Consider the following 27,649-nt stretch of genomic DNA (forward strand, 5'->3'; position numbering starts at 1 on the left):
GGCTGAGACTGGGATCACATGATCAATTCATCAAATATGATTTTGGGAAAAGAGAGACTTTTGTGAGTGGTAATTCACCAGATCCAAATGAGCAGGCTGAGGCTGAGACAGGGAATCCCTGCCCAGTCTGCATGGCAACATCCCCGGCCAGACACCCAGATGACACTGCTGAACTGTTTGAAGTCAACTATATGGTATTGTTTTGGTATTACCTTACTAAGCATATAGTAAATCATTACTAACATGACTGTGCTTTACAAAAACTTGTAGAGAATCCTTAGCTCACAAGTTTGGTTCCTTGTCAGTGACCCTATACGTCGCAGGAAGATCACACCAAGTCGTGTTCTTAGTCTACACGACTTCCTTTTACAGTAAGTGAACCCTCTTGGTTCAACAGAGAGGGTCACTCCTGGAGTGGGTACATTTCTGTGGAGCTTTTCCTCCTCCCATCCAACGGGGGGTCCTTTGCTCACCGCTGTGAGCCTGTCATCTGCAGTGAGCCTGGCGGGTCCTCCGGGCCCCAGTCAGCCCCTCACGCAGTGGGCCTACCAGCAGGACTTGGAGCAGTCTATTTTCCACTTCCTGACAGCCACAGAATAGAGTCCTTGACCCAGAACACTAAACTATATCTAACATGACAGAGACGGTTCAGGCAGCTGGATGAAGGGAAACTAGTTTAGCGGGGTTTGTGGGGTTGAAGAGGATCCTGTGCTTCACTAACCTCCAACTTGCTCCATGCAATGCTGAGTGAATACCATACATGAACATCTCTGCAGATTGGAGAAAGGGTTTATACATACTTTTGCAGTGTTTTGAAGCGAAGGTTAATGAAAGAGGTGATATTGTTACTCTGGTATGATGTACTTACTGTAGGCGACTTAGCATGAGTCATCGCAGTGGTTGGATCATTAATTTAAGACAAACGATTGTATGGTGTATGTGGATGAATCTGGACAACTAAAAACATCACCATTTGGCATTAAATCAAAGGATCCAAAAAGTAAATCAAATTTTTTTTTTCTCATGACATCCAACCAGGTCAAACTGAGGAATTGCAAATAAAGACTGTTTTAGTGAAAAGGGAGAGAGGGAGAACCTAACCCTTCCCTACCCCTTCTCTTCTTCTCTCCCTCGCTATTTCCAGCTGCCTCATGTCTGTATGGGAGCTCCAGGCGTACAGGGTGTTGGGACATCTTTTCAATTTCTCTCACAGCTGAGAGCGATTAGGTCATGGTGTTGTCCTTTTGTGAAGCACTCGACCACAAGTGAGAGAGGGGTACAGGCCAGGGCCGGGTGACTGCTAAGCAATGACATACAGACTCCTACAACTGATATTACTACTTTCCCATTAAATAACCTGTCACTTCTGCTGCATGTCAAGCCGTGAACTTGCGTGATTGTTTCTCAACTGTTGAGTGAGCTAACAGATCCCCACAAACCTCCACCTCCATCACCTCCATCACCCCCAGGTCCCCTGTAACCCCCATCACCCCCAGGTCCCCTGTAACCCCATCACCCCCAGGTCCCCTGTAACCCCATCACCCCCAGGTCCCCTGTAACCCCCATCACCCCCAGGTCCCCTGTAACCCCCATCACCCCCAGGTCCCCTGTAACCCCATCACCCCCAGGTCCCCTGTAACCCCCATCACCCCCAGGTCCCCTGTAACCCCCATCACCCCCAGGTCCCCTGTAACCACCATCACCCCCAGGTCCCCTGTAACCACCATCACCCCCAGGTCCCCTGTAACCCCATCACCCCCAGGTCCCCTGTAACCCCATCACCCCCAGGTCCCCTGTAACCCCATCACCCCCAGGTCCCCTCTAACCCCGTCACCCCCAGGTCCCCTGTAACCCCATCACCCCCAGATCCCCTGTTACCCATCGTGTCCATGACATGTAAGGATATTACGAACTAATGACTAGCCCCAACAAAACCTTCAAATGGGGAGCAAGACCCATGTCTTCTTTTAACATGCTGAAGACATAAACAGAGGATTTTGTAAGAGAAGGAGTCTCTTGGTGTGTGGCACATGTAATATATAGGTCAGCACAACATCTTCGACAACTTCCTCCTCTTCAACCCGGCTCTGAAACCCTGGTTTGTCTGTTCTTTGACATGTTACTATTGTTGCCATTCCATAGAGAATGGAATCTGGGAAGCGCTCAGCTTTGGGAGCGGACCCCCTGACAGCTGCACTACTACTTGGGTAGTTTCCAGACTCCTATCTCACGGCCTGCGAAAGCTCACCAAAGGCCTAATTACTCTTCAGAAGTACAGCCTTGTTTTTGGTCTGCAGTCCTCAACATAAACTTGCCTGGGACCATCCTAAAAGCCCATTAACAGACCCCTCTCTCTCCTAAAGCCCTCAGCACTCACAGTATGCGTCACCACTTGAAGAGGGAAGGCATGAGGCTAAGCATGCTATGTTTGTGTGTGGCAGTATTTGTGCATGCACGGGTGTGTGTATGTATGTGAAGATGCCTTTTGCGTGTAAGTGAGGATGTGTAACTATGCCTGCAGGTCAAAAGGAGTGTCTCGAGATGTTAACACAATTATTGGCGGAAGTGCAAATGGTCCTGTCCTGCAGGAAGTAGCACATGGAAGAAGGTTCTCAGGGCTGCAGTTATCCTCACTGTCATCTAACATATCATATCATCTGCTCATCCCCAAACGCATCTGCTCAACCCCAAACCTCATTCCTTTCTATCTTACAATTGCTCTTTCCACTGGACAAACATACTGTTTACACACGTACATGCCCTCTTAAAATACATAATCATTCCCTAGGGTCAAGTCGACTCCTCCTAGCTGTGCACAGTGAAAAGTGTGTTATGAACTGAACAAGACACTAATAAAAAAAACTTCTGTTCTTTGCAAGGTCTTTTCACAAGCAGCATTGTGGGGAAGTTCCTTCTCATTAGCCCACTGCTGGAGATAGGCCAGGCACTGTACCAGATGGTTAATATCATAGACCACAGGAGTCCGTGGATTTACTGGATCACTGTCGAGTATGGTTCACTTGAATGCTTCACTTATTTTCAGGACAAATTAAAGGTGGACGACCAACGTACCACTGCATGGTATTTCCGAGATGCATATGTTATTGAAGTCCACTTTGTTCAGCAGAACCATGAGCCAGATATTATAAGGATGTCTCTGCACAGAAAATGACATAGCCTCTCTGCTTGGTTTCCAACTCTGAATTCATTTACTACCTCACCCTTGCCAAGGAAGTCAGTCAGGGCGGGGGTAGAGGAGGGATCTTAAAAGCATGGCAATTACATTTCTCCTTTGAAATCCTAAGCCACAATTCAGACTCCATTCAAGCTTTCTGCTCCTTATCATACATCATCAGAACTGGAGAGGAAGTCAAGTTTGTCAAGACTGCTGCTGTGTGTACGTCTGCTACAGCTGCCTGCAGGGGCATCCTGGGTTCGCTGACCTCACTGACCATCCATGGAGAATACATTAGAGAAGGCGACTGTTGTTGAGAATATACACAGGGATCCGTGGCCATCCATTGAGAAAAAACATGATATTGAATGCATCCTCCAGTCAGATAAATGGGTTTAACAGGAGCTTTGAGTTAGAGGATTTAAAAATGTTTTGAGGCAGTGTGGTGTTGCCTATATGCTCTCCAAATTCAAAGCAAAAAAAATGACCCATGGCAATGTTTTTCCTGGCTGGTTATACTTGCCTGTGACCCCTGTGTTGTAAAAAGGTTTATGGAGAGTTCTGGGAAACAGACTAATTGTTAATGAGGGGTTGCATTTCAAGGGGTTCCTAGACTTGTGAGCCACAACTGTACTGGACAACTACTCAAGGAACTTAAACTGTCTGTCATCGTGGAGGGAGGATTCCAAAACAGCAAGAGGAGCTCTGGAGGATCCCAACAACTACATAAAGGCAATGTCCTTACAATTGCTGTAGATTAATGAAAACTACCAGCAAAACAACTCAACAGTTTAAGAAAGAACTAATATACATGTGTGTATTTTATGACATCATGAAATAAATCAATAAAACCCTTTAAATACCATTAGGCTTTTAGCCTGTATGCAAGACTTAAGGCCTTTGCTTGCATACTGTAGTGTAGTTACTCGTTGGCCTGTTTTCCATCGAAAGGACCCCCTATAGCTATATATCTCGCCTCCAATACCACAGGCATTTCCTATGAGGATATTGTTTTAGCTGTGCACCTGCACACTATGATAGGAGTTGCAATGTGTGATAGGACCAGGCTGGTCGTACCAAGCAAATTAGCTAGTATAATGTGCCATCTGACAACGTTTATCACCACTTCAGATCTAAAGGGCGGAGAAGATCCACTTGGATGGGTAGGTCATGTGGATCTCTGTTTTCGTGTTGATGACATCATACGAGACCCGCTCCACGCTGTGGAAGCGGCAGAGACGTCTGTGAGGCCGGCTCAGTCAAGTTTTCTTCATATCAGTCTTGGCTGGACAGAGACACATTGTCTTTTACAAAAGGTTTCCTTCACAATCACAGAACAGAGTGCCTTGCCTTTTTGCAAAGGTGTTTGTGAAAGTATGTGTTTGGTTCTGTTTGTGTGCATGTTATAAAAGAGAGAGAGTAAGAGAGAATCATAGAGATCTCACCCTTTGATCTTCAACTTAACAGCTGTGTGCTTTGAAAAGGATTCCATGTGGTATTGTTGTAATGTAGATGTATCCTAATAAAACCACACCAAACAATGCAGTTACAAGGGCCTAAGCTCTACTCGACACCTTGGATCAGTGCATCCTTAGCCATTATAGCACACCTAGCCCTTTAAGCACTCTTGAATGATGAGTTCACCTTCTCCCTTGATAATGCACTGTATTTGTAAATCTATAGCAATACGTTTCCACACTCACGTGAAACGATATGAAAACCAACGAATAGGCTACTAAACTTATGTGATCCATAATGCAATGGTGGACTGTGCTTAGTTTGACTGTGTCTGTTAAAAAATAAATAAATGAAATAACATGTACGTGTCAAGTGTCTGAGACAGTTTGTGCTGTGCTTGAGACCAAAGAGTCTCGAGGTGCCCCAAAGTGCAAAACGTGTGCTTTGCTGGAGTGAACCTAGTGTAGACCTAGCTCTAACCACGTGAATTGAATTCCTAAACCCAACTATCGCAGACTTTGAATGCCTAAACTTCACCGGCATCATCATCAAATCAAAACCGGCATTCATTTAGGCCTATACGCGCGTGCAGCAATTATAGTTGTTTGAAAGATGTAAAACTATAAAGAGAACGTTCTAAAGAGGAGAAATATGCAGTCCTACGCTAGCGAATTATAGGTGTATATTTGCTCATCTTCTTCGGTCACAGTACACTAACGTTCATTCACAATGAATTTCCACTTCAGGACAAAATAGTTTCACTACACTGCAGCTGTAATTGCTCAGCACCACTATTTTCCTCTCCGGTCCTGTCACTGTAACGGGAGTGGCTGTTTTGAGAGGCGTAACTTGCTCTAATGTAGCCTACCTTTGGGTAAACCCGCCCCTTAAAATGCTCTGTAGAGCTGCCCCGGCCCGAACAGTGAAGCCCACCACAGTTGAGTGTCTGTATAACCGACCCCTCTCTGCAGTATGCAGGTTCGCCAGGGAATACGCGTAACGCTCACAACTCAGCACACCTTACCGGCAAGAAACCATCCACTCAAGAGTCGAGGATAATACAATTGGATGTGGCAAACACACACACGCGTGCCTGAGTTGGAATACGGCGGTGAGCCGGAGTGACCGGAGCACAGCCAGTGCAGGAGGAATACTGAATTCGGGGGTTCCGCTCTCCCCATAACGTGTACAACCATGCATGTGCTGTTTTGGGGACTAGGGTTGCTTTTATTCCCTGATTTAATGAACGTAGTGGCATTCACGGGAAAAACTTTATTGAATTCAAGAAAAGGTAAAGTATGACGATTCCTCAGTTTCCACTTTTCTCCCTTGTGGACCGCTGTTTGGTTACCGGGATACTCGGAATGAATGACTTTTTTTCAGAATCAGCAAAGCACATGACTCGCAATGCTTTTATAGAAGTCTGAAGTTATTGAATGACCAAATTTTAACCAAGATCTACAGTTCACACACCCACACACATTATCTAACGCCTTTAGGCTACTACATGATTATCACATCTAGTCTAATTTCACAATATGTGATTATGATTTATAATTTTCATCGGGTTTTCCCCACACGGCTACTTATTAATCATGCTCACTGATTTTGCCTCTCCAGCAACAGTGCCAGAACAGCTTGGCACTTATGAAATTGTTACGCCGACTAGAGTGAATGAAGCCGGTGACCAGTTCCCCACAAGCCTACACTTCAGAAGGAGAAAACGTAGTGTCGATGTGAGCCTTGACAACGCTTCAGACCAGTGGGCCTCGACAAGAGTCCACTACAGAATATCTGCTTTCGGCCAGAGTTTCCACCTCAACCTTACACTAGAATCTGGATTTATTGCGCCACTGTACACGGTGACAGTACTAGGAGTACGTAATGGAGGTAATCTAACGGATTTTTCAGCCGAGGAGGAGGAAGAAGATACTGAATATCAGCACTGCTTCTATAAAGGCCATGTGAATGCCAAAACGGACCATACGGCGGTCATCAGTCTATGCTCTGGATTGGTAAGTTTTTACGCACATTTGAATATTTACTAAAATGGTGATTTATGTCTGGGTATTTTAGTTCTAACTTTGAAGCCAATGTCAACATTTAATGAAATGATAGCAAGGACATAACGTTTATACAGATTAGATACAATAACAATTGGAGTATCAGGATATTTGCGCACAGTTTATCTAAACGGAAGGTGGAGTTGTTTGTGAATGTAACTTGTAAAAGACTACCCTGCCAGGCCCAAGTGCTCTTCTACTGACATAGTAACCTCTTAAATTACGTAACTAAGAAATAATTGTTCAAACTACGGTACTGCAAGTCGAATCCATACACTCGAAGCCAATTCCTCTGCTACACATGTGCATGCATGCTCGCACTCATTTATCTCCGACAATCGGTGACGTCCTACGCACATCAGTGCAGTTGGAGCGTGAGCTGGAGTCCCTGTGGAGCTGCTGACGTAATCATCATTTGGTTCCGAGCGTAAAAACGTCAGACAGTGAATTTGAAAGAAGCACAACCATCTCAGCTTACTAATACATAACACCAGCAAAGGTCCTGTTGTTCTTCACATTTGGTCTATTTCAAATAACTACACTGGAGATATTATTAGGCATTAAATGCATTAAATGTAAATTACACCAAATACTTTTATCACTTTAGGATTTTCCCAGTTCATCAAGGCCACCATTGAATCCAAACTAGTGGCACTGGCTGTGCTGCATGAAATGTAAAAAAGTCTTCCATGAAGTCTGCCAAGAAAGAAACAAAATCACATTGTTTGCTGATAGGCATCGAAAGCTGTGTTATCCGACTTTTTCCTCCTTCACTGCATGCACACACATGTATTTCACCACATAATCGTCCATTAAATAACCACGTGTGAAAATATAACCATTGGGGGTCTAGAACAGGCCCATTTGCACTTATCTATCTAGCCCTGCTAAGTCACGCTCCAATGTTACTGTACGCTCCAATGTTACTGTACGCTCCAATGTTACTGTACGCTCCAATGTCAACAGTTACAGTTTTACAAACTAATCTACAAATTCTTTTTTTTTCTGTTCTCCATAGCTTGGCACTTTCAGGTCACCACATGGGGAGTTTTTTGTGGAGCCCCTTCACAGCTACAAAGGAGAGCACTATGAAGAAGAACACACCAAACCTCATATCGTGTACAGAAAGGATGCCCCAAAGAAAGAGGCTGGCAAGGAGGGACCCGCTTGTGACACTTCAGGTACTGGTTGTTTGGGTACTGTGATAGTTTAGTTTAGTGTATATTCAGTTGGATAAGACACTGTAGAACCAAAACAATCAAGAACACCTCCCCAACACACACACACACACCCATACTGCAGAGTCAGGTTAATTAAGTAATCCAGTCAGCTAGCTGCTGAGTGTGTCTGCTCTACTAAACCCTCACCCAGTGTCCTCCTTATGGCGCTCGACCACACTGAGCGGGGAGGATGGGAGTCCCATAGCTGCTGCTACGTGTGTAAACAAACTGGTGTGTGCCTGTGTGTGTGTGTCTGTGTGTGAGTGTGTGCCTGTGTGTGTGTTCGTGTGTTCCAGTCTCTGATAACCCTCCCCCTCGTTATTTGGCCTTTAACGGGCACCCATAGATGTATGCTAGGACAACTGTTCTTTGTGTGTGATCCTTGTATTCCAAGATATGCATACAATAGGAAGCGAGGCAGTAACAGGCAGTTAGGGTGCTATTACGAAGGTTGTAATGCTGCTATAATGCTACAGTATACACATTCTACAATCATCAAGATCATATACATTTGATATGAGAGAAACCCTATATTGCTGACTTGAGATTTGATCCAAAAGATCACTTCCTCATGTAGCCTAGTCAAACACTGCATCTCAACACAACTCAATGTGTTACTGCCTAGATTCCGCTGCCCTGTATGTAAAATGCAGCAGATACGTCACATTTCCTTGAGAAGAGTAATGCATTTATTTCAGTTTGCTATTTCCACAGTATCTACTATACCCTTTTAGCTCCTGGACAGGAAAACCCCTTTGGTCTGTAATTCTGTCTGGTATCTGCAAATCTTCGTTTACTGCTACAAGTTCCTGTTGACTCTCGTACTTCCTTTGGTCCTTTGATAAGAAAGCATGATAGGTCCACCATCATGAAGACCAGGCGTAAATTGTACAGCAAGAAATAATATTGCAGACTGGAAACATCAGTGTGCATGACTATGAAAATAAATTTGAATTGTTGTCATGTATGCACCACATGTTTCTGCATATACTTTGCCGTCTTTGAGATGGATCTTTGTAGTTTGTGAGTGTGTATAAATATACATTTAGATGTGTGGGTGTCCTCCTCTGATTCTCTCAACAGAATGTGAGTATGACTCATAACTGTGAACAAATACAGTTGGGTTGAATATGAAACAGCTTTTGCAGTTTTTACAGAAGACCTTTGTAGTTTAAGAAGTTTTGAAGTGGTTGGTTTCAGTCTGTTTACCATCATAAATCATGGATAGGAATAAGTCAGGGCTGGTGTCTGGGTCATGTTCTGTACTGCCTGAGTGGTGTTGCATTGCAGCAGGTATAGATGAAGTGGTATACAGTATAAGCAACCAAGGCGTGGTACTCCATTTGTTTTGCCTTTGGTATGGTCGTCATCAAGATTGAAATCAGACTAAGTGCACTTCCCTGCTCCCCTCAAACTGGACTGTCCAGTCATTGACTTATTTTCCTGAGACATGGGCTTTAGTCATGCCTGAGTGCCAAGTTTACCTAACATGAACCACCCATTCTTTCTTCTCCTCCTTTGCACCCCACTCCCTCGAAGCAAGACCCCAAGATCTCAGGCAGTTGTGTGCGTGTGAGAATGAGAGACTAAAAACATTTTTCACTCTTCCCACTCTAATAAACAAAGGGTGACCAGCATTACATTTGTGACGTAAGCATTCACCAGAATTCAGCTGAATACATTATCCAATATAAGGATAATGCTTAACTTTAAAGATCAAAGCAACCTTCTTGTACATGAGTTATGAAATAGTAGGTATGACATAGTAGTTATGACATGCTATTCTTACTTAGTAATCAGTGGCTTGAATCTAAAGAGAGAAACCTATAACTTTGTGTGTTGAGTACAAATTATTGACTTGAAATATGTGTCTCTTTCCCAGGCCATGAACACAGGGATATGGGGAAGAAGATTCTAACGAGGCCGGGGTCAAGGTCAGGGCCAGTAGTGTCGGACCCTATGTTTGGCAGCATGCTGAATGACCTGGACACTCTGAGTGCAGGCCTTCCTGTGGAAGCCATGCCAGGACCAGACAGCAGCGTGAGCAGCCTGACCAGCCCGTCAACTAATGACAGCAGCAACGGTGACTCAGGACCTCACAGGAGATCAAAGCGCTTTCTCTCCTATCCACGCTTTGTAGAAGTCATGGTGGTGGCAGACAACAAGATGGTGGAACACCACGGCAACAACCTCCAGCACTACATTCTCACGTTAATGTCTATCGTAAGTCCTGCTCAGTTGACTCCTTAGCTACTCAGCCTCCCTCTTTCATGGGAGTGTGTGTGTGTGTGAGGTGTGTGTGTGAGGTGGATGTGTGGCGCTGTACCTTCATGGTCATCAGAGGAGGGCCGGAAGAGGGGAAAGGGCAGTTCAGGGCAGGAGTAAACAAGAATTTCAAACGGTCAGGGGGACAGGGGGAGCATGAAGCGGATCTGTCTGACAACTTTGATGAATGGGAAAAAATAAGCTCAGGTATGTTGCATAGATGGCATACTCCTGGCCACTTCAAACAAGAGCCTTCCTTAGACCTCTGAAGCAGAGCGCCCAGGGGGGAGCTTAGCTGACCTATATTATGATCCTGGCAAAGACTACATTCTCCACAGGCTCTCTCACAGGACATTATCAGCTTCTCTATCCAATCAGCCCTTTAAAGAGACTGTTCTCTTTAAAGCTGAAAGCTGACTGCTTAATTGCACTCCAGGCTTGTTTTCAGACTTTTGGAACTTTGAAAGATATTTACGTACCAAGGTTCTACTTTTCATGAATGCCTTTATTTATTTTCATCTTTCAGGTGTCCTCCATCTACAAGGATCCCAGCATTGGAAATCTGATCAATATTGTGATTGTGAATTTGGTCATAATAAACAATGATGTAAGTTTACAACCATCCAATCTTAAATAATCCTTCTGGGAGTGAAAACAGAGACATTCTTTCATGTGTACTAGTAGTCACCCATCTCCTGTTTCCCTCTAGGATGGCCCCACCATCTCCTTCAACGCACAGACCACTCTGAAGAACTTCTGTATCTGGCAACAAGACCGTAATAGTCCTGAGGAGAATCACCACTCCCACCATGACACGGCCATTCTCATAACCAGGTAACCATCACCAAACATTGGTACTGTAGATGTACTTGACGTTACTGGAGTTGCACTGGGTGTCTCACTGGTGCTGGAAACCGCTCATCTGTCTCTTCCTCACAGACAGGACATCTGCCGGGCACGGGACAAGTGTGATACGCTAGGTGAGAGCATTTCTACAGCACTGGTAGACTGCATTAGGGTTAGCATACACCATGTGCTGTATGCTAATGACTGCCAGGTAGCAAGTTAGTCATTGTTACGACTGCAACTACTGAGTAAAATGATGAGTTGTGGGATTATAACGTGATGCTTTGAGCACTTTGAGATTTGTTTCAAATGTAAAGTGCCAAATAAAATCTATTTTAATTATTATCATGATGCTAATTGTTATGATGATGATGATAATGTTGGTGCTGGTTTTCAGGGCTTGCTGAACTGGGGACAGTGTGTGATCCATACAGAAGCTGCAGTATCAGTGAGGATAATGGGCTCAGCACAGCGTTCACCATAGCCCATGAACTCGGCCATGTGTGAGTACTTCATGCTTCTCTACTGCTTTCACGCCTTCCACACGTCACCTTCCCTTACGCTGGGGAAATACACACGTTTAGGTCTCTGTCGCAGTCGGGTACAAAAGCTCCTGACCTAGCCGCCCGGCTCCACCCCCAGGGCTTGGTCAGCTGGGTCAGGGGTGTCTGTGCTGAGCTGGGGCAGTAGCCTGCACACCCAGTCACCCTCCAGGACTAGTGTGGCTGATGACCATGCCTCTGTTGTAAGTCGTTTGTTCAAAGTCCTGAAGCAGCATGCACCAGCCTGGCCCCATAGCTTGGCCTGAGCTTGGCAGCAACGCAGGAGACTGTTACAGACTTTACCAACTCCTGTGTCTTAAACAAATGCTTTTTTTTTTTACCACACACAAAAGGTGGGATTGTTGAATTCCATTCTTATCCGTGACAAGTGGTGACAACACTGCTGGAAGTCTACTTAATGGAGCTCAGTGCAATACTGTACCTGCCATAAGGCCTGCATGGTTATGGAGAATACAGTACAGAATGCTCTCTGTCCTCGACAGCCTCAAGCACCTGTCTGCACTGCAGAGGCCTTATTAACCTAGCCCTCTGGCCCTACTGAATACATACACCACCATTACAGTAGCTTCCAGAGCAGGGTGTGAATTATACAATGACAATCGGGGGACTGAAGTGAACTGAAGTATTTACAATCCCTTCAGCAGCGATTCCCAATTTAATACAGGTTGGCCGGACAAACCAATGAAAACTAAAGTATTTGAAATTATTAAGTACCAAAATAGTTATATATACTGTTGGTAAATGATAATGAAAATTTGTACTCATTTTAAAATGACATTTTGCCTTTTATTCATCATCACCGAAACGCCAAAAGTTACATGCGCTTGGCACATTGACGATAGACCAACTGTGGCGCTAATGGACATTTTGTCCACCAAACACTGACAACCAATCAGAATCCATCCGAAAAGCGCCCGCGCATTTGAAATAGAAGACAATATTGCGAGAAGTTAACCATCGAGGTTGGTGTGGACGCAAATATACTTATCGTTATAGTTCTCGTTCTCGGCGTGAACGGGCCTTTAAGACAGTGACACTGTGTTTCAACTGTAAATGAGATCTGTTTTCAACTCTAAATGTCCGGTGTGTGGCTTTGCTCCCTGGCAGTTTCAACATGCCCCACGACGACAGTAACAAGTGTAAAGAGGATGGCGGTAAAAACCAGCAGCACGTGATGGCGCCCACTCTCAACTACTACACCAACCCCTGGATGTGGTCCAAGTGCAGCAGAAAATACATCACAGAGTTCCTCGAGTATGTGACAGCCAATGTTTTATCTTTTCAATAAGCACACGATTAGGAAATGTTTGGATAGTTAGCGCCACACTCGCAAAAATGCCTTCAAATGAGTCATTGTTGATATAGGGTTAAGGAAAGGGGTAGCCTAACCCTAATAACAAATAATAACAAAGCCTACTTCTCCATCAAGCACAATCTTGTCTCTACAGTAGTTTTCTGATTGTACAGAATTCTACCTCTCCATCTGTACTGAGTGTGTTTTCTGTCTGTTTGTGTCTCTTTTTCTGTTTTTTCTTTAAGTCATTTTATTTTTATTTCTTAATAGCACAGGATATGGCGAGTGCTTACTCAACGAACCCCTTTCTAGGCCCTACAGTCTGCCTCTGCAGCTCCCTGGACGGATATACAATGTCAATAAACAATGTGAATTGATATTTGGGCCTGGGACGCAGGTGTGCCCATATATGGTAAGGGAACACGTCGTGCAGATTCACACGTTGGTCTGTCAAAGAGGAAGGGAAGCCTCTTAGTCTGTCACTGTGCTGCTGAAGGAGAGGCCTCCTGTGTACAGCGTTATTTCATTGCATTGTGCATTTACAGCTTTATAGCTGTATCACAAACAGTTTGTAGATGTTGTAGAGTGTTTAAAGGGCACCGGGGTGCAGGTATTCTATTGCGCTGTGGATTGTTTGATATTTGTCAGTGCTTGTCTTCCACGGTTGTGTTTAAAGGGCACATGCCTTGTCAATGATGAGTGTTTAGTACAATGAGCCTGTGACGAAAGGGCTCAGCGTTGGAGAGCGAGTGTTAACTTTCTCTCTGTTTCTCTTTCTCTGTGTCCCCCAGACCCAGTGTCGTAGGCTGTGGTGCACCAGTCCGGAGGGAGCCCAGAGGGGCTGCAAGACCCAGCACATGCCCTGGGCTGATGGAACCGAATGTGATCCTGGAAAGGCAAGTAGCTAAAGAGTTTACATGAGGACCTACACACACACACACACTTTATAACAGTGTATTTGTTGTGTTTACATCTGGTGAGCTTTTACAACATGCTCCAAGGTTTCAAGCTTGCTTTAATGAATACATTGTTTAAAGATTTGTAACCATCACTTTCTTTCATGGTGTTTCAGAAGCAAAGATTGTTGAAGTGTGTTTCATCAAAATCAGAGAAGAAAACAAAACAAATGCTTGCCAACACTCTATTTCAATAAACTCCATAAACGTACTAATTGATCGTCGGTCACACACGTTGCCATTGGTTCCAGCAGTCCTACTTTTAGTTGAAACTAGGGTTTTGGACCTGAAGGAGCATGAATTTGTTTTCTGCAGAGCCAGTATTATTATGAGTAAGTAATAGGCTTAGAGCAGGCCTGTGAATGGAGGCTTGTGGAGATTTCCCTCTCTGTGACTGGTTTAGTGTAGCTTTTAATTAGGGCCCTCTCCCTAACCCTCTGCTTCCTGCCACGGCTGAGGGACATGAAAGAGCTGTGGGCCAGTCTAGCGGCAGAGGTCCCCAGACACACATGTTCCCATCCTCCTCTGTTTATACTCCGCAGTCCTGCTCTCCATCCTCCCATCCCACTGCCTCGCCCCTCCATCTCCCCTCACCCAATGAAGTGCTATATACCTATGTGTTGGGTTGGAAAGAGAATTAGAATCTGATATGATGCCTCGAACCATAAATTGTGTGTGAACTTCTTCTCCAGCTGTACTGACAGGCCAATGAAATGGCTTTTTTGGTTTCTTGTTTTCCATTTGCTGTATAATTTCTACCAGATTAGAAGCATTGAATCAAGATGTGGAGGGTTTGCAGATTGATGTGTTGCCAGTAAGCAGCTATGGTTCCTGACATTTACCCTTTTTCTCTGTCTCTCTGTCTCTCTGTCTCTCTCTCTCTCTCTCTCTCTCTCTCTCTCTCTCTCTCTCTCTCTCTCTCTCTCTGTCCCCCAAATCTCTCTCTATCTATCTTTGTCTTTCCCATCTTGTCCCTCCTTTCTTTCTTCATTCATCTCTCCATCTCTCTCCATCCTCTCCATCTATCCCTCCATCTATCCCTCCATCTATCCCTCCATCTCTCTCTTTCTCTCTCTCTCTCTCTCTCTCTCTCTCTCTCTCTCTCTCTCTCTCTCTCTCTCTCCACAGCACTGTAAGCACGGCCTGTGCATCCCCAAGGAGCACGATGCCACGCCCGTTGAGGGAGCGTGGGGCGTGTGGAGCCCGTTTGGCACCTGCTCGCGGACGTGTGGCGGGGGCATCAAGATCGCCGTGCGAGAGTGCAACCGACCCGTGTAAGCAGCGTTGCTCTCCCAAGCTCTCTAGCTTTGTAGTCGTGCACCTTCACTGGAGTGTGTCTCCTTCCCAACATCCCTGGTCAATGTTCCGTAAGATCAAGCGTCCTTGAGAGAATTCTTTCCATAGCTCACCTTCAAGCACACCAGACTTCTTTTCTTCTTTTTTTTTACCGCAGATCTAAAGGGCCCGTTTCTTGGTCAACGATAAATCTTGTTTAACTTGAAAGGCCACTTTCATCATCTGTTAATGGGATGAATGAGCATAGACTGATCAACAAGTCTGAGAGATGACGAAGTGGATGGAAGAAAAGACCAGTTTATAGATGTATAAACAGATACAGAAGATAGGATGTCAGCTGAAGGGAGGCTTGTTAAAGGATGTCCTCTGTGTGTCTGCCAGGCCCAGGAACGGGGGCAAGTACTGCGTGGGGCGCAGGATGAAGTTCCGCTCGTGTAACTCGGAGCCGTGCTCCAAGCAGAAGAAGGACTTCAGGGAGGAGCAGTGCGGGGACTTTGACGGCAGGCCCTTCAACATCAACGGCCTGTCGGACAACGTGCGCTGGGTTCCCAAGTACAGCGGAAGTAAGGACGGCTTCACTTCCTGTGATACATTAAGATTTGGGAATGTGACACAGATATCGCAGCAGTTTAGAGGTTGGCCTTTGTGCCTAGCCTTTACCCTCTCCTTAACTTGTCTGCTGTGTGTGTGCTGTATGTATGTGTGTGTGTGTGTGCCTCTGGTGCTGTGTGTGTGTGTGTATCCAGTCCTCATGAAGGACCGCTGTAAGCTGTTCTGCAGGGTGGCAGGCAGCACGGCCTACTATCAGCTCAGGGACCGGGTCATCGACGGCACACCATGTGGACCTGACACCAACGACATCTGCGTCCAGGGCCTGTGCAGGGTGAGTCCTCAGCTCCCCTCCAGCAACTTGGAACCGCTTTAACAAATCCAATGTGTTTCAGTGATACGGACATAAATGCTTCACTGGGTAATGAGATCCCTTATGCAACTATATATTGGCTCATTAGGGTTTAATCCTTTCTTGCTAGAACGGTCTTTCACAAGAAGCGTCAAGGACCACCATCTTAACGTCACTGTAGCAGTTAAGCTAAAATCCCAGCTGGATTGATGTTTTTTTTTTTATATATATACGGCTGCCATGCTAAAAAATGTTTCAAAGGTAGTGAAGTGCACATTTTCAGGTCATTCTTCCGACATATTGATCTTTCCATGTTCTATCCCCCTCTTTCCCCCCCCTTCCTTCTCTACCTCTCCTCCCCCACCCTACTGCACAGCAAGCGGGATGTGACCATGTGTTGAACTCTAAGGCGCGGAGAGATAAGTGTGGTGTGTGTGGAGGGGACAACTCGTCCTGTAAAACTATGGCAGGCACTTTCAACATAGTACGCTATGGTGAGCCCAAATCTCAACACACTACACCTGACTGTCCTGTAGGGCTAGCAACAGTGCCTGGCTGGCCTGAGGAAGTCTGTGATGTCTGATCTGAAATGACTCTGGAGTTATTGTTGTGTCTCCTCTGTGTGACGCAGGATACAATGAAGTTGTGCGTATCCCTAGCGGGGCCACAAATATAGACGTACGTCAACACAGCTACTCAGGGAAACCAGAAGATGATAACTACCTCGGTAAGATCCAAACACAAGACAGACTGCAGTTTGATGAGTCATTGTCTTCATCATACAATGAAAACATAAGGTAAAGTTAGACAGAGTTACAGATCGAGTATTGGTTAAGTTGGTGCTCGTGCCTCCTGTCTGTGGACATGTCTTTAGTGTGTTGGTAAAGCTGGTGTAGTTGCGGACTGGATCCTAAGCAGGATCTCAAGCAGCCCTCAGGATAGCATTCCATTGAAGTCACTTCTGTGTGTGTGTGTGTGAGGTTGTTTAGATGGGCAGGTGTGTCTGTGTGTGGGTGTGCATTAACTTGGGCGTGTGAGTTTGTGCATGTGTGTGTTTGTGGACGCATTCAGCTGGGCCCCAAGGAAAAAAAGAGAGACAGGGGGATTGTGGGAAGGGGGCATATCTCTGCATTACTGTGATGTGTGAAATGACGAGGAAAGTAACTCAGGAAATTAGATCCATAATCGCATTAGTATGAATGTGTGCAGCAGACTGACTGGTGAACAGGAGGCCCAAGACTCCTCCGGGAAAGTAGGATTATTTTACCCCAATTAGATTTATCTACTCTCAACGCCAGGCCTTACTTTAAATACAAACATCAGCTGTTAGGCCGCTAAGCAGGCAGCCAGTTTGTTTACATCTGGCTGAACTGTCTTTTAGCAACCAGCACATGCTCTTGAACACAACTTGGGTGTGAAAAGGGTGAAAAAGCAAAGATTTTGTGAAAAGCTTTGTCCATCCTAAAATATGTAGTTTGTTCAAGGCTAGCTGACCTAGACCTCAAAATTCACTCACTCACAAAAACACCTTTCAAAACACCTTGTGACTGACCTTCTGTGACTGATCTCTCCTCTTCCAGCTGTTTCTAACAGTCATGGGGAGTTCCTACTCAATGGAGAGTTTGTGGTCAGCATGTTCAAAAGGGAAATCAAAGTGGGCAACGCCGTCATCGAATACAGCGGATCTGACCACGTCATTGAGAGAATCAACTGCACTGACCGCATCGAGGAGGAGATGGTTGTCTTGGTAATGACTCCTGTCATCCTGGAGAGGCCGTGACTTCCTTCAGTCTGAGCTGGTAGTGACTCACCTTCTCTCTGCTGTGATGTGTGCAGGTGCTATCTGTAGGCAACCTGTACAACCCAGATGTCAGGTACTCCTACAACATCCCCATTGAGGACAAGCCCCAGCAGTTCTTCTGGGACGCCTATGGACCCTGGCAGGACTGCAGCCGCCTGTGCCAAGGTAAGGCGAGGTGTTGGCCTGGGGAGGGGAGGGGGGGAGAGGGGGGGGATTGTGACAACAGAGGACATGGGTCATTTTAACAAGAACTCGTTTGAATCATCCATCACTCAGCTCTCATTGCATTGTGTCTCCAAACCATATAGGGGCTGTGGATTATTTTTGCGTTGTAGTTGAAACACTTATTTAGTTTGTCAGCGACAACAGGAGCCTTTGAAAGGGTTTATGTAGGTCACGGTGTATTACAGCCTGACCACCACTAGATACGTCTGAGACGTGTCTGGTCATCGGGAGGAGAATGTCTAAGATGAGGTGTTTTCTAACACACCTGACTCACTTCTGAGATACACAAAGCTCCCTTAATGCCTGGTTGTTAAACATTTGAACACAGTGCAGATACAGATGTACCGGTTTCATAGCAAACTGAAATCCCCTTTTCTCAGAGCGTGTTCTCTGAGATGAGATCTTGTTGGTTGGTCGTGATTTGTAGCAGGTGTGTCCAATTCCCAGCTGGAAAGGCACACTCCTGCTAGACCTAATCTGACTTTACATTTGGGGGAGTGTGATTTAGTGTGTGTGTGTGTATGTACAGGGCTCTTATCAGATATGAAGTCAATCCCTTCTGCCTGTAGTGTGGTGGTACTGGACTGTGTTTCAGCCATGTGTGTTATGTTTCCACAGGGGAGCGTAAGAGGAAGATCCTGTGCAGCAGAGAGTCTGACAGGGTGGTGGTCTCCGACCAGCGTTGCCATGGGACAGCCAGACCTGCCATGGTCACAGAGCCTTGCAACACAGAGTGTGAACTCAGGTAACAGCATCGCTTCTGGTTCACTCCAGGAATTGCACCATTGTTGTGCAGCGATTCCTTTTCCCCAAATCTTCCTTCTCACCTTTAACTGTTGTGCTCGGTCCAGGTGGCATGTAGCCCGCAAGAGCGAGTGCACAGCACAGTGTGGGCTGGGCTACCGAACACTAGAGATCTTCTGTGCCAAACTCAGCCGCACAGAGAGCAAGACCCAGAAGGTGGACGACCGTTACTGCAGCAACCTACGCAAACCCGACGACAAAGAGAGTTGTGTTGGAGACTGTAACCCTGGGGGCTGGGACTACTCCTCCTGGTCAGAGGTGAGACTTCTTAATCCTTGGATTTCAGAATTTCAGAAGTGGAAACATAAAAGAAGAAAGGGATAGAGTGTTTCTGTGTGTGTGTGTGTGTGTGTGTGTGTGTGTGTGTGTGTGTGTGTGTGTGTGTTCCAGTGCTCCAAGACCTGTGGGGGGGGTACTCGTCGCCGAGGGGCTGTGTGTGGCAAGTCCTCCGATGGGGCAAGTGAGGACAGCAAGTGTAGCCAGAGGGAAAAACTGACCAGCCAGCCCTGCAACGAGTTCGTCTGCCCACAGTGGAAGACTGGAGACTGGTCCGAGGTCAGTCTCTGTTATCCCTTATTCCCCTACAGCCCATTATAATAATTGTCTCTATGTCATGAAAGTGGTTAATTAGATTTGTACAGTATGTTCTGTGTGGACATATGTAACGCCCAACTATACAGCATTAATGTGAGGGAGATATTTTTGCACAGTTTATTCAACAGGAAACATTGCTACTGTAAATATGTCTGAGCTGCTGTAAACTGGGTTGAATTGGACATCTTGTTGATCATAGACAGCATGGCCCATTTATTAGTAGTATAATAAACAATGAGCTTCCTTCTGTGTGGACAGTGCCTGGTGACTTGTGGGAAGGGCTACAAGCACCGGCAGACATGGTGCCAGTTTGGAGAAGACCGTCTAGATGACCGCTTTTGTGACTCGTCCAAGCCAGAGTCGGTCCAGATGTGCCAGCAGCAGGAGTGTGCCTCCTGGCAGGTCGGATCCTGGGGACAGGTGAGGCCCTGGGGTGGGGTGCTGGTGGTGGTGGAGCCTGTGGGGCCCATAGAGGGACAGGGCAGGACCCTGAGGGACAGCGGTGGTGTGTTGCCCGAAGGATCCATAGAGAGACAGGCAGGCACCCTGGAAGACAGGAGGGGTGGGGGTCATATCCTGGAGGAACCACAGGACTAGCTTTAGAAAACAAGATACAACTGCCTCTAAAGTATCTCAAGTATGAGTGCTAAGTGTTAGGGTTAGGCTAGGGGTATGCTATTATTTAGCATACTATCGATCATGAATATGATGATATTTCTCTGTGTCTCTACGGGAGACAGAGAAACACTTGTCTAGATGGATTGGAGGCTATGCAGAGGTTAACATTATAAATGTTGTTACTTCTCACATGAACTCTCCAGATGCAGAGTGCAGACAGGACAGAGATATAGCGCTTATCCACTCTGGTGTTCAACCAGAGCATTCTCTGCCAAAAGAAGCATATCCAATCTATAGACAGTGTGTATCCTAACTCGCATGTGTGTTCACCCTCTCTAATCCTCCACTTTATAACTATGAGGCGAATTGCAGTCTGAAGGCCCAAACCTAAAAAGGCAACTCTGCAACATTTCCTAAGTCAAAATGATATCTTATAACCCAGCATGTGTGTTAATAGTCCTAGGTGTGTGATGGAGATTTTTGGTGCCTGTATACCATGGGTTATGCCAGCAAGCTAAATGTATATTTGAAGCTGTGAATTGAAGCATGTGGGAATTGTAGTTGAAGTTGCTGCCACAAAAGTCTGACCTTGTTTCATTGGAGTCAGTGAGGTAGAAGAGAGTGGTGTACCCACTGACTTGGCTACAGTGGGAAGTACATGAGTTACTCATGCATTATGATCCAGAAGACTGTTATCTGCTGCCACTGCAGCTCCACACCAGACACACACCATTTTTCTTTCACTGAGTTACTCATTTTTCACCAGATTTGCAACGTTGGCTTAAATGAACCTTTCTCTCCCCCCCCCCCCCCCCCTCTCTCTCTCTCTCTCTCTCTCTCATATGAACATAGTGCACTACCTCATGTGGACCAGGTTACCAGATGCGCGCTGTGAAATGTGTGGTTGGGGCATACGGGTCTGTCATGGACGACACTGAATGTAATGCAGCTACACGTCCCACTGACGCTCAGGTAAGACCAAGATCCATTTCCTGCCCTGTTCGGCTCTCTACTGATTACTGCTTCTGCGTCTGTCTCCCTCTGTGTTGCTCTCTTTCTCTAAATCTCTCTCTGTCTCTCTCTTCATCTCTCTAGCTTTCCTTTCTCTCATCTCTTTTTAACTCCCTCTTGAATTCTGCCTTTCTCTCCATGTCTCTCTCTCATTTCTTCTCTCATTTCTTCTCTGTCTTGAGGGTCTCCCTCTCCAGTTTTGGAGCCATTTCTACAGTCAATGCCACACTGTTAGACAGGAAGGAAGCCTCCCCTCACCAGTTCATTGCCACCTGGGCTCAATAAGGCCTTGTTGTCTGCTCTGCAGTGCTCCGGCCCTGGAGGGGACTGGAGGGGGGTTACACTTGAGCATTCTACCCCAAGACAGACACACATAGCTGGGATTGTCTCCCTCAGGCAGTCGCCCTTTCATGGAGCACAGGAGGAGTGTGGAAACAGGACAATTTCTATGGCAGGCAACTCCAGGGATCGGGGGTCTGGGTGGAGGGATTTAAGGTGGGAAGAGTGCAAGACTATAAGCAAGAAAAAACATTGAAATATGTCCTCACCTTATTTGTCTGAGCCACAACCAGTCTGCCAGTGGCAGTGCCTGTCTGCCAAGAGTCTACTGTGGGACTGTGGTCTCCACTCACACCCTTACCTTACATGAACTTCACTGAAAGTGATGTATGCTAACATCTGCTCTCTACAAGTGTCACAGACTTTAAATAACCCAACTAATCTTGACACAAACAACTCTTATTCGAAGAAATGGAGTCGTTAATCAACCTTTCATGTGCATAGCTCTCACCCTGATGGTGCGTGGGCATGACAGAGCATGGTCTCAAGAAGGAGCTCTTCATTGGCCAGAGAAGGAGGTGGGGTTTAGATCTGTTGAGGCTGCGGGGCACCAAACCAAAGCTGGGACTGTGGTTGCAGAAAGACCCCCTCCCTGTGGTGCTAGCCTTGACTCCAGAGCTAGCCGTCAGGCCCACTGACCCTGAACTAGTCCCCTCACCTCACTGTGATTCCAACCAGCCATGCGTGAAGTGGGCTACCATACCGCCCAGCCCACCACTGCTCTGAGGGAGGAGGGGGGGAGGAGGAGGGGGGGAGGAGGAGGGGCACGTGAGAAAGAATAGAGCTTATGTTATGAGAGCAGGAGGGCCTACCTGAATTAACCCCAGTTATAGTTTGCTTTACGTGATTTAACACAAAGTTAGACATAGTTAAAATAGCATGCAATCATGCACACGTTTCAAAACCTGAACACACACACTCTTTCTTTCTATCTCTCTTTCTCTCTTTTATATATATATACACACACAGTATTTATCTCTTGGCTGCCACCACAGGCCATTTTTCCACCCCATTCTTCTCGTTCTTTCCACCACCAACATGTTTTTATGATGTTCTGCTTTGCTGTGTGTGTGAGGCGCTGCAGCGTGGTGCTGTGTTCTTTCTGCCAGGGTCCTGTTTGTCTCCACCACAGGGATGAGTGTGGAATGTGGAGCAGTCAAGGCCTTACTAGATATGATTTAGATCCCCACCCCTGAGCCAGGGGTCAGGGGTCAGACAGGGCACAGGAAAAGAGGAAAGAGTGGAAGGTGAGGGAGGGGCTTAGCCACTGGCCAGTGTTGTTATTGGAGACTTGGACACCACACCACTGTGACCTGTTCTGAATAGGATTCTCTCAGGTAGCTTTGATGTTCTGCCTTTAGGATCCAAGTTTGTGTGCTCAATGGAGGGTAGGAACACACTTGGTCTGGTTCGAGTGGTGTGGTTAATGTATATGGTGCTGTCTCTCCCTACTCTAGGACTGTGAGCTGGTCCAGTGTCCCAGCAACCACCCTGTTCCCCCAGGGACCAAGGTGCCCTCTCACCCTGGACACAAAACCCAGTGGAGGTTTGGATCCTGGACACAGGTTGGTCTCCATCAAAACCTGGACTGAAACGTGCACATGTTTTTGTGTTGGGTTTTTCCTTTGCTGACCACCTCAGCCTCCTCCACAGTGCAGTGCCACCTGTGGTAAAGGAACCCGGATGCGCTACGTGAGTTGTCGTGACAACCAAGGCGGGGTGGCGGAGGAGGCAGCGTGTTCCCACCTGGTCAAGCCCGCCGCCAGAGAGGTGTGCTCTGTGGTGGCCTGCGGACAGTGGAAGGTTCTAGAGTGGACTTCGGTAAGACAGACAGCACCCTTTCTCTTTGTTACGCAGTATGGACACATGTTTTGCGGACACCAGATTGTCCCCCCCAGCCCTGCATGCCGTTACAGGCATTGACAGCCTTTTAGATTAATGTCTATTTCTCAAGGCAGTTGTCCAGACAGTTCTGATGCCCTGTTTCTTCCTGTGTGTTTATTTAGCTCTCCTTTGTGTGTTTCAGAGAGTTTTGACGTGTGCGGGTTTGACGATGTGTGCATGTGTGTGGTTGGAAGGTTGGCAGGGGGTGGAATGAGACAGTGGAGGGGTGTGGGAAGGGGGGCAGGGAGGCAGTGGGGGAAGGGGGGGGGGAGTTGAGGGGCAACAGTTTTGTTTACAGATGGTTCTCATCAAACAGAGTGCTGGTGATACAACACTGCCAGACTGCAGCTCTGGACTCCATAAACACACACACACACACACACACACACACGCACTGCTTATTATTCCTGCCAGAGAGACTCAGTGACTTCTAACACAGGAAACAGGAAGTAGTTCATCCCGAGGCCAGAACTACAGAGACACATCTGAACACACAGTATCCCTCTGATGCTCGATTTGGAATGGAACCGGATACCAACACTGATGGGGAAGAGGATAGCTAAGTTATCACATGCAGCGCTACTGGTTCACTGGGTTCAGGGAAATACCAGCCTGACAGTATCCCTACCCATGTTCAGATCCCAAGCATTTCTTGGTCCTAGATAGTGTATTTTCTAGCACGGCTGTACATTATCATTTGACATCTGTTGCATAATGTTGTTTGATATGCATTATTGCAAGATATGACTCTCGTAGGGCGACCTAATTGGAACAGCATGACTGTTTGGCAGGAGCTCTTACCTAATTCATTGTTCCTTGAGTAAGATCTATTTGGTTCAAAATCATTTAAAGGGACAAAACCATGCCATGGAGATATTGAGAGGAGCTTTCAGCTGTGTTTGGCTTTCCAGAGATGATGTGAAAATGAAAACCTTGTTGATGACATTGGAGAAGACCTTCCTTGATCAGAGACCTGTTTTGTTCTGTTTAGGGACTAAAGCAAGGAACTGGGAAGTGCAAAGAGTATGTTACCTTGAACAGGCTTGGAATTCAAATGCTCACACTAACCTAAACTGGAGTAGCTTGAACATTCATTGTGTTGATTGTGTGTGTGTCTTTGTTTGGTTACAGTGTTCCGTGTCCTGTGGCCAGGGAAAGACCACACGTCAGGTGGTGTGTGTGAACTTCAGCGATCAGATTGTGGATGTGAATGAGTGCGACTCCGATGACCGTCCAGCCACAGAACAGGAGTGTGCCATGTCCCAGTGCCCTTCCCGCTCCAGTGACTCCCGACCTTTCCCCTCACCCAGTGGAGGCAGCAGGAACAACCTGCCTGTGGCCAGTGACGGGCGCAGCGGGCCCAGAGCCCAAGCCCACCAGTGGAGGACAGGACCCTGGGGAGCGGTGAGTTGTGCTCTTCCTCAGATAATAGGGCTTCTGTAATGTTTGTGTATTAAGCTGCTAAACAGTATTTGGTTTGTTGTGATGTCCTCTGAGAGACCTGGAGCTCTCTCTCAGTACTGATATGTTCCTTATACTGTGATTGTGGGTGTGGATAGCACCTCTGATAATCACAACCTCTCAAGGATACAGTAATAGTTTCTGTTGTCTTTGCCACATAATATTGCTTGCATAGATCCAAAACTGGGTAAGTACAATAACACTAAAATAACCACTATCTATGCTCTAAAATAACTTACTGTACGGTAAACTATTTAAGTTGTCATGGAAATAGCAAGTAGTATTTCTGGGCTCTCTTTCTTTCCCTTTCCTGAGGATGTGTTTTAATATAACACAGAGAGATATGTCAAGGAATCTACTCCGTTGAAGAGCTGCCAAAATGTTGTGCTGTGGGCCAGTACTCGAGTGCCTTTGTGCTCTTTCCTGTGTGTCTCTTTGTCTGATACGACAGCAAAAAAGATCGACTTTCTTGCGGATCAAATTGTTTGTGGAGACGCCTTTCTAAGCAAAGATATGTTTTAAGGGCCAAATGATATGTACATTATTGCTATGTTATATCGTGTCCTATTCATGAGGTGGGGGTGTACGTCAATATTGAAGTTCAATCGAGAAATGCAAGCATGTCCTGTTGACACAGTGGGAACCACTCGCACGCACGTGTTGATGTATTCACCCGTCTGACACGAATGTGTGTTCTCGTCATCATCAGTGCTCGAGCACGTGTGCCGGCGGGTTCCAGAGACGTGTGGTCGTGTGCCAAGACGAGAACGGCTACTCGGCCAACAACTGCGAGGAGCGCTCCAAGCCCATCGAGCAGCGCTCCTGCGAGTCTGGGCCTTGTCCGCAGTGGGTCTACGGACACTGGGGAGAGGTGAGAGAACGCTGCCTGCAGCCTCAGAACACCTCCACGTCTGAGCTGAGCTACTCCCACACATCCGTACTCATTTCAGAAATACTTAAGTGCCAAGACACTTGAGTGTCAGGTGGCTGAGCGGTTAGGGAATCAGGCTAGTAATCAGAAGGTTGCCGGTTCGATTCCCGGCCGTGCAGAATGACAGTGTACTTGGGCAAGGCGCTTCACCTTACTTGCCTCGGGGGAATGTCCCTGTACTCCATGTAAGTCGCTCTGGATAAGAGCGTCTGCTAAAATGACTAAGTGTAAGACACACCTGTTAAGTATTTACCCTGTGTGCACACGCCCCTCTCCCTCTGTCTGCAGTGCACTAAGCCGTGTGGCGGAGGGATCAAGACGCGGCTGGTGGTGTGTCAGCGGCCCAACGGTGAACGCTTTAACGATCTGAGCTGTGAGATTCTTGACAAGCCCCCGGACCGCGAGCAGTGCAATACTCAGTCGTGCCCGTCCAGCCCTCACTGGAGCACAGACCCATGGAGCTCGGTACGCTAGTAAATATATGCCGCTCCCTCTCTCTCTCCCTCATTCTCTCGCTCTCTCTCCCCTCTCTCTTTCCCTTCCTTTTTAGCCTTCTCATTTCACCACACATGGATTCTTACCACTTAACCGTTAAAACAAAACCACACAAACTGTTTTAACTTAAAGTGCAGGATGACTGTGATTATTGGAAAATCACTCCAAATATCCACCTTCACTTCTAACACCCTTTTGTCCCCTGTGACTGGTCATCTTTCTCAAGACAGTTTGGAAATGTATTTCTGTTGCATTTAGTGCAAAAATTCATTCCCACAGGCAAAATGCAAAAAGAATACAACGTGATGAAATGCTACTCAAAGCTGTGACCTATAAAAACCTGTTATCTGTTGGTCATCCTGGTTACAGTTTTCTGAAGTAGTTTATGTGAATCCAATTTAGTTTGTAAAATATTGTTTTTAAAGATAATTTATTACTTAAAAGATTTTCTTGTATATAGCATAAACCTTCAAAGTGAGTTATTTGTGTCTTAGCTCTTTGTATATGCAAATCAATCATTCAGTTTATCATTGTTCATTTGCAAATATTTGCTGGATGTATATCAGGAATTTAAGATGTCTTGCTTTTTTATTATCCAAAGAGAGAATCCAAACTCAAATGTCGGTGCTGTTTGTATTGTTTTGATTTTCCATAGTTTCAAATGGAAGAAACGGAAAATGCTAAGCAACTGTATTCCAGGCTATATACTGTAGAGAAAGAACATATATTATTCTAGTACCCACTTTTTACTGTCTAATATATCTATAAGAATTCTACTTGTCTTACGGCACATTTTTACAGACATAACTAATAGTATGACTACACTTTGTTTTGCGGTTCTTTATTTACAAAGTTTAATTGAGAATTTTAGCAGCAAACAATTGTATTGCCAGAGAATATCCAGTGAATGAACACTGAAAGGACTGTAAAACAAGGTATACTCTATTTTGTTTCAGTAATTGTTGGATATTTAGCAGTGAGGTGATTCGACCAGTTTTTAGTGTCTGATGCAGATGTTGCATAACTGATATATGAAAGGTGCAGAACCAGTTGGCCGTAAACTCACGTCTCTAATGGTTCTTGATATCAGTATATTTATATGTTTGTTTTGTAAATACTTTCTCTTAGTGTGACCCATTACCGGAGCTCATATGAAAATATGCTATGCTGAACATACAGTACCTCACTTTGAACAAAACACAACAAAACCAGCCATTCATTTATAGTTCAGTACACTACATTGGTGCTTTGACAAAACAAGGGAGACATGAGTTATATCTTTCAAATATTCTCTTTGGTATTCAAGCTTGAGGTCTAGTGTGACTGTTCATTGCGACACCTTGGGTTTTCTATAATTTTGTGTTTTGTTTATTTCCATGAAGAGCTGTTGATTGATCAAAAATGCTGGGCCCAACCATTTTGTTACATACATGTATGATAGAGAATTTG

The 27,649-nt window shown here is 45.9% G+C and overlaps 1 protein-coding gene across 1 annotated transcript in view; it reads left to right on the forward strand.

Annotated features, from left to right (window-relative positions):
• The first annotated feature begins 5,827 nt into the window (after positions 1 to 5,827).
• The window catches only part of adamts9 (ADAM metallopeptidase with thrombospondin type 1 motif, 9), a 36,824-nt gene continuing 15,002 nt past the window's right edge, over positions 5,828 to 27,649 (forward strand). The window contains exons 1-28 of the mRNA XM_067233856.1: positions 5,828 to 5,924; positions 6,254 to 6,648; positions 7,715 to 7,877; positions 9,799 to 10,139; positions 10,708 to 10,788; positions 10,891 to 11,015; positions 11,121 to 11,161; positions 11,425 to 11,530; positions 12,698 to 12,844; positions 13,155 to 13,296; positions 13,676 to 13,780; positions 14,969 to 15,114; positions 15,518 to 15,699; positions 15,883 to 16,019; positions 16,414 to 16,531; positions 16,669 to 16,764; positions 17,618 to 17,784; positions 17,874 to 18,003; positions 18,682 to 18,808; positions 18,915 to 19,125; positions 19,258 to 19,422; positions 19,720 to 19,881; positions 20,932 to 21,051; positions 22,887 to 22,994; positions 23,083 to 23,250; positions 24,445 to 24,717; positions 25,484 to 25,645; positions 25,994 to 26,170. Of these exons, the coding sequence (XP_067089957.1) occupies positions 5,828 to 5,924; positions 6,254 to 6,648; positions 7,715 to 7,877; positions 9,799 to 10,139; positions 10,708 to 10,788; positions 10,891 to 11,015; positions 11,121 to 11,161; positions 11,425 to 11,530; positions 12,698 to 12,844; positions 13,155 to 13,296; positions 13,676 to 13,780; positions 14,969 to 15,114; positions 15,518 to 15,699; positions 15,883 to 16,019; positions 16,414 to 16,531; positions 16,669 to 16,764; positions 17,618 to 17,784; positions 17,874 to 18,003; positions 18,682 to 18,808; positions 18,915 to 19,125; positions 19,258 to 19,422; positions 19,720 to 19,881; positions 20,932 to 21,051; positions 22,887 to 22,994; positions 23,083 to 23,250; positions 24,445 to 24,717; positions 25,484 to 25,645; positions 25,994 to 26,170 (4,392 nt within the window). The remainder of the gene's footprint in view (positions 5,925 to 6,253; positions 6,649 to 7,714; positions 7,878 to 9,798; positions 10,140 to 10,707; positions 10,789 to 10,890; positions 11,016 to 11,120; positions 11,162 to 11,424; positions 11,531 to 12,697; positions 12,845 to 13,154; positions 13,297 to 13,675; positions 13,781 to 14,968; positions 15,115 to 15,517; positions 15,700 to 15,882; positions 16,020 to 16,413; positions 16,532 to 16,668; positions 16,765 to 17,617; positions 17,785 to 17,873; positions 18,004 to 18,681; positions 18,809 to 18,914; positions 19,126 to 19,257; positions 19,423 to 19,719; positions 19,882 to 20,931; positions 21,052 to 22,886; positions 22,995 to 23,082; positions 23,251 to 24,444; positions 24,718 to 25,483; positions 25,646 to 25,993; positions 26,171 to 27,649) is intronic.

This window comes from Osmerus mordax, chromosome 1, assembly GCF_038355195.1.
Source record: "Osmerus mordax isolate fOsmMor3 chromosome 1, fOsmMor3.pri, whole genome shotgun sequence".
Taxonomy (NCBI): domain Eukaryota; kingdom Metazoa; phylum Chordata; class Actinopteri; order Osmeriformes; family Osmeridae; genus Osmerus; species Osmerus mordax.